Raw genomic sequence first — 6,668 nt, 5'->3', positions numbered from 1 at the left:
TCCTGCCGCCGAATTTCACCTTCGCACGACACGCCACAAGTTACGATATAATCCCCACCATCTGGATGTGTGGCGGTCCTCCACAGTGCGGTTTTCAAGGAGCTTTCTTCCTCGTACCACGAAGCTGTGGAATGAGCTTCCTTGTGCGGTGTTTCCGGGACGATACGACATGGGTACCTTCAAGAAAAGCGTGTACACCTTCCTTAAAGGCCGGCAACGCTCTTGTGATTCCTCTGGTGTTGCAGGAGAGTGTGGGCGGCGGTGATCACTTAACACCAGGTGACCCGTACGCTCGTTTGTCCTCCTATTCCAAAAAAAAAAAAAAATAGATCGATAGACAAAAGTTTCAACTTGACAGAAACATCAAAAATGTAAGTAAATTATTAAAAGGCTCAAGAGCATCGGGATGTGAATTAACTAATTAATTACACATTTCACACAGAATGTAACTAAATAAAGTAATAGGGGTTAAAGTATGAAATCGCCGTTTTATTATAATAGGTAGTACGAATTGACATAGAACCTTCTTGGTTTGAGATTTTTGAGTGAAACTTTTTTCACATGGTACCTATGTAGTTCTTCTTTTAAAAAATGTAACATACGATTATCGATTTACAGCTGTTTTTTTTATTCAGCTTAGACAAGAAAGATGGATACTTCGAAAGTTCGAGTAATTTATGAATGCGAGTTCCGACAAGAACTAACGCGGCAGAAACAGCTTGCAATATCAATGTTGCGTTTGGAGAGGGAACTGCTAATGAACGTACCGTGCGATTTTGGTTTTAGCGCTTTCGTTATGGAAATTTTGATTTGAAGAACGAACCACGTGGAGACCGTCCACACAGGTTAATAACAATGAATTGAAAGCGATGGTGGAGGTCGATCCGACCCAAACTACCCACGAATTGGCGACATGGTTTAACGTTACCTTACTACCAATATTTATTTATTTATAGGACAACCAGTAGTTGTTACATTCTAATATGCTTAAAATATATCAAATATTAACAAATAATGAGTTGAATGTACAACAAATTAAGGTGTCACAACATGCACAGAAAACAATTATATAAAATAAAGCAAAAATTATAAAATCAAGATATGAATTTGAAAAGAAGGAAAAAAAAAGAAGAAGAATATTAATCATATTTTGGCGCCTAACAATCTCGTAATATTTTTTTTAAAAGCAGGTAAAGAATCTTTAAAAATATCTACTTCACCACAGATGGAGTTATAAGTTCTTGATAGACGTGGTATGGGAGAAAATTGCTTAAGGTTAGTTTTGGCAAATGGCTGATGGAACAGGCCAGCTCCGACCTGCGCACGCCTTGGTACTCGGCGGGGAACTCGTAAGCTGATGGAGTGCACGAGTGATGGACTGTCGAACTGATTTCTAATTATTTTGTATAAAAATATTAGATCTAGCATTTGTCGTCGAACAGAAAGACTTTTCAAGTTAAAGTGTCTCAACTTATCGCAGTACGATGGCAATTGCTTATGTACCCCACAAGAAAAAGCAAGGTGCCATAAGAACCGTTTTTGAACGCGTTCAACTCTTAATTGATGAATGTTGTATTGAGGAGACCAAACGATGCTACAGTATTCTAGATTACTGCGCACATAAGCATTATACAGGGTTATTTTAGTTGTTGGATTGCGGAATTTTTTACAGTTACGGATGATGAAGCCCAGCATTTTGGAAGATTTATTAATAACATTATCAATATGAGGCAGAAACGTTAATTTGTTATCAAAAAAAACCCCTAAGTCTCTAATATCAGTTTTATCCTCTAGAATTAAACCATTAATGCTATATTGAGTTCTGAGTATATCGCGGTTGCGAGTGAATGTGATAGAGTAACATTTACTTGTGTTCAATATCATTTTATTACTAGTACACCATTTGTATATTGCATTAAGATCTTCTTGTAATAAATCGCAATCTAAAGGGCTTGTTATAGTTCTGCATAACTTCAGGTCATCTGCAAAGAGATAAGTGCTACTGTGTTGGATGTGAGATACAATATATATTGACTCATTTGCATCAAATCATGCCTTATGATTTGACTGATGTGCAGAAAGAAATTCGTGTTGAAACTTGTGTTGCCTTCAAGGAATATTTAATCGAATTGTAACTTGCGATGAAAAGTGGATCCTTTACGATGACCGTAAGCGAAAAATGCAATACCTGAGCCCAGGCCAAACGACGTAACAGTGTGCTAAAGGAAAGATTACCAATAAAAAGGTATTGGTAACTGTTTGGTGTTGTGTTGCTGTGATGGTGTTATTCACTATATTTATATTAACGGCAAATGTCGACTGTGCCGAACTCCGAACAATGATAGCAAAACTAAGAGTGAAAAACTGCCGACTCATGAATCTATCTTCACCATTGCTCCATGATAACGCGAGCCCGCACGAGTAACCGTTTTAACTGTACAGGAATTGTACAATTAGAAACCTTTCGTCACCCTTCGTATTCGCCAGACCTTGCTCCAACGGACTACCATTTTTTTCGTGATTTGGACAATTTTCTACGTGATAAAAGGTTTCTTCTCATGAGGCAGTACAAATGCTTTCACACAGTTTGTCGAGTCTAGGTCATCACAGTTCTATCGCATAGCCATAAATGACCTTCCTATTAGATGGCAACAATGTATAGATAATAATGGTAATTATTATGATTAAATAAATATGTTGATATTTCAATTTTTCAGTAAAAAGCAGCAATTTCATCCTTTAACCCCTAATAATATGCCAGCACCTTAAAAAAACTGTGAAGCATTTAAAGAAAATATACTTTAGCTTATTTAACTCTTTAAATTTAACAACAAAATTAGGGTTCTCGATGATAATATTATCCATTTAATTATTTAAAACCAGTTTGTCACCATGACATTGCAATAACAGCCAGTGTCGTGAACACGTAACCCCGAGCGAGTTGGCACCGTGCTGCACTATACTGAATCTTTTAGGCCGGCATTTTCCGATAGGCCTATTAAGGATAAAGCAGTGGTTCAGATCTGCGATGGCAGATATTTTGATTAAATGAAATAATAATCTCGCAACATGCTTATAGTTTTTGAAAATAAAAATAATATAAAATCTCAATTAATTATACTAATAGATGCTATCTCTATTATTTTTGTTGCATCACTTTGATTTAAAAGACTAGCAATGCGTTTCATGCTACTTCTGCTCATTAAAGCTCAATCTTTTCCATAGTCGTAAATAGTAAAATAAATTACACTTCCTTGAACTAGATTAATAAAGTGATTTTGATTTGATTTATCCGACCATATTTAAACGAGTTGGAAATTTTCTTGTGTATCCTTCTCAAATCAGCGCACATACATGTCCTTGTTAAATAAATATCAACTTTACGAGCCCTACAATGTCAGCGCGTGTCATCGAGAGTGATTGGTAACTTTAACTCCAACAAGTGGTCCGTGGCCTTCTACGAGCGAATGTTGTATGACGTAACAATCGCGTGCTAAGCTCAAGAGATAATCCCCACCAGAACTGTTCCCCTTTGTAATTCTCGAGTACTAGACAGACCTTTCTCTCGCAGACAGTGACACGCTGACCGTGTTTGGAGGCTTGCCATGCACCAATTAAACGCGATATTGTTCTTGATAGCGCTCTCAAATGTAACGTATAAAGTTTCCGCTCAGAGCGAACCTGATATAAGTTTTGCGGAGTCGGTGTATGCAAAGTTATCCAGTGCATGTGAGTGAATGTCCTTAACCTTCAGAAGTGAACGTGCTGAATTGTTTATAATAACTTTATTTTATTCACAGGCAGAGCGATTATGAATTTGCAGTTCGACTCCATGAACAGCCAGAATGATATTCTGAAGACTATGAGAATTTTGTATTTAAATGGCGAGACTATGTCAAGTTTCCTCATTAATGATGCATATAAATCGCTCACAAAAGCTAAGATTTTTGATATCACGAAGAAGACGAAAATTATACTGCATGGATACAGAGATCGCTCACAATCTTCGGTGTCACTGGACTTGGCAAAAATTTACAACAACCTAAACAAGTTTAATGTTCTTTTAGTCGATGCTGAAGAGATGATGAGTAAGAGCTACATGTTGTCTGTGCACAATGCCCGATTGGTTGGAAAAAGATTAGCCAATCTCCTTGCGAATTTGGAGGATTACGGAGCGAATGCGATAGACTTTCATCTTCTTGGAATAAGTCTGGGAGCGCATATTGCAGGGTGGGCTGGGAAATACTTCCAGAGGTACAAGATGAGGAAACTTGGACGTATCACAGGTCTTGATCCAGCCGGGCCGTGCTTCTCGTATGCTTACCAAGACCAGAGATTAGATAAGTTAGACGCTGTGTACGTTGATGTTATACACACTAATAAATTAGTTCAGGGTATCACGGAGCCTCTGGGTCATGCTGACTTTTATATAAATGGAGGTGGACCGCAACAGCCTGGTTGTTTTATGCCGTCTTGCAGCCATCTAAGAGCAACACAAATTTATGCGGAAAGTATAAAAGCGCCAAAGTCTTTAATTGGAGTTCTGTGTAAAAGTTGGAACCATTTTGAATCAAATGCTTGTGAAGATGGAAAAAATGCAGTACTAGGTTATGAATCACCAAGTTCAACAAGAGGTGTATACTATTTGAGGACCACAGCGCAAGCTCCTTACGGCCTCAGCATGAACGGAACTAAAAGTATTAGTAAACGACCAACTGATCCTCTTCTAGATTTTAATCTAGATTTTTTGTGAGTACAGTCATTGCTGATTAATTTATTGCAAATCGGGAAAGGCTTGATGATTGATAATAGAGGAATTATGCTTAAAAATTATGAGATCCTTTTTGAAGTTGTAAGACGTTCCTTGTATGTCATATTTACGAGCGGGCTAATTAATTATTGCGCGTAGATTTTGCTTTGATAGCTTTCCACAATTAATCGTTGAAAAAGTATTCAAATCGATGTAGTCGTTTCTAAGATTCGCGTGAACAAAGATACGGACAATAATTTTAATAATGTTTTTGCCATCGATTACATAATTACTTCTTGTGTAAACTTTTTTTTATTATATCTATACATATACATGTCTAGTCTGTAAAATATCGACACCTAACTTCGCACAATTTAATTCAAATTCCTGTTAAGCAAATGTCAAATAAAACCGACCAAGTTTGTTTTACGTATGAAGTAAAATAATCCACCATTAAGAAATTGTTGATTACATTTATCAAGCGACGAATATCGTAACGTTTCCGAGGTAATTAATTTAACTTGCTTCAAATAAAACAGCGACGGAAATGTGAAAAAGCTGAACGCTTTTTTAGAAGCCGTTTTTTATTTCAATCTCATTTATCACCAGCTATTTTTGCATAATTTATTATCTGACTTGAAATTCCTTGTATTGACATCTTAAATTATTCAATTATGTCTGAAAACCAATTATGCATAAGATACTAATTTGACTATTTTTATTGTAATGTATTATATATGAGTAGCTCATGAACGAACCATTCTAAATCGAGTATGTATATTATTGACTAGCAATAAAGATATCAACATGCCAAATTTTATTACATTACTAGCTGATATGGCAAACGTTGTTTTGCCATATAAATTGTATTGATCTTGTGTTTGCTAGTTGATAAGAGATGGCGCTAGTTGTATTCATTAGTAACAGTCACACTTCTTTTATATTTTGTATAATTAACACTATAGTTTTATAAATTATAGCCTATTTGTTATTCTGGTGTGTAACCTATATTATTGTAAAGTTTCATCAAAATCTATTCAGTAGATTTTGCGTTAAATAAGTTCAAACATACATCCAGACATACAAACTTTCATATTTATAATATTAGTAGGATGTGCCTAAGTTGTTGTGTACTGCGCTATATAAGGAAGTAGAGGTTTTTTAACTGTCCCACGGGAACTTTTTAATTTTCCGGGATGAAAAGTATCTGTGATGTTCTCCCTTGGTATAACGTATCATCATGCAAAATTTCAAGTAAATCGGTCCAATAGGTTCAGAGATTAGCCCGTACAAGCAGACAAACAGACAGAGAAACAAAAAATTCCAAAAAAATTGGGACTTGTACTATTTTTTCTTCTTACATCCCCCTGACTCGGTTTTGATCATTTTTTTTCTTTGTACAGAAAGGAGAATGGGACTTTTGGGCCTGATGGTTAACAAGTTAAAATATACTGTAAAAAAGGGTATATTTTCCTGGTGTGAAATACAAAACACTAGCTCATTTTGCAATCTACAAACCGAAAAAACAATAATATAAAGAAAATCGATTAAAATGACTTAATCGAATGAATATTAATTAATCGAATAAAATAAAACTAAGATCCAGTTGTTTTATTTCAATAATATTAGTAGTAAGGTGCATAGTTTATGTTCGAATTATTATTATGAATAAAAAAAATGATGTGGTGTCGTGGGACACCAGGTAGGAACGAAGTGCCTTCGGCTAATGTAGAATCGACACAAATTGCAAAAAAAAATCGTTCTAATTTTGCTATAATCGTTATCATATATTAACATAATAATATTGATAATATATACACTACTCGCTTGTGTATGCGACTGTCGCGCCTGCGCACGTCTCATTTAACGGTTTTATTCCACGCACTTTTTTCCACGGATTTTGGAACGAAGTTCCTTA

The 6,668-nt window shown here is 35.7% G+C and overlaps 1 protein-coding gene across 1 annotated transcript; it reads left to right on the top strand.

Annotated features, from left to right (window-relative positions):
- The first annotated feature begins 3,582 nt into the window (after positions 1 to 3,582).
- Positions 3,583 to 6,351, top strand: LOC126972233 (pancreatic lipase-related protein 2-like). The gene is made up of 3 exons (XM_050818879.1): positions 3,583 to 3,729; positions 3,801 to 4,749; positions 6,154 to 6,351. Exons 1-3 carry the CDS (start codon positions 3,606 to 3,608, stop codon positions 6,185 to 6,187), a joined length of 1,107 nt encoding a protein of 368 aa, XP_050674836.1. The 5' UTR covers positions 3,583 to 3,605; the 3' UTR covers positions 6,188 to 6,351.
- Positions 6,352 to 6,668: the final 317 nt, after the last annotated feature.

This window comes from Leptidea sinapis, chromosome 25, assembly GCF_905404315.1.
Source record: "Leptidea sinapis chromosome 25, ilLepSina1.1, whole genome shotgun sequence".
Lineage (NCBI taxonomy): Eukaryota > Metazoa > Arthropoda > Insecta > Lepidoptera > Pieridae > Leptidea > Leptidea sinapis.
This window is presented reverse-complemented; position numbering and strand designations above follow the sequence as displayed.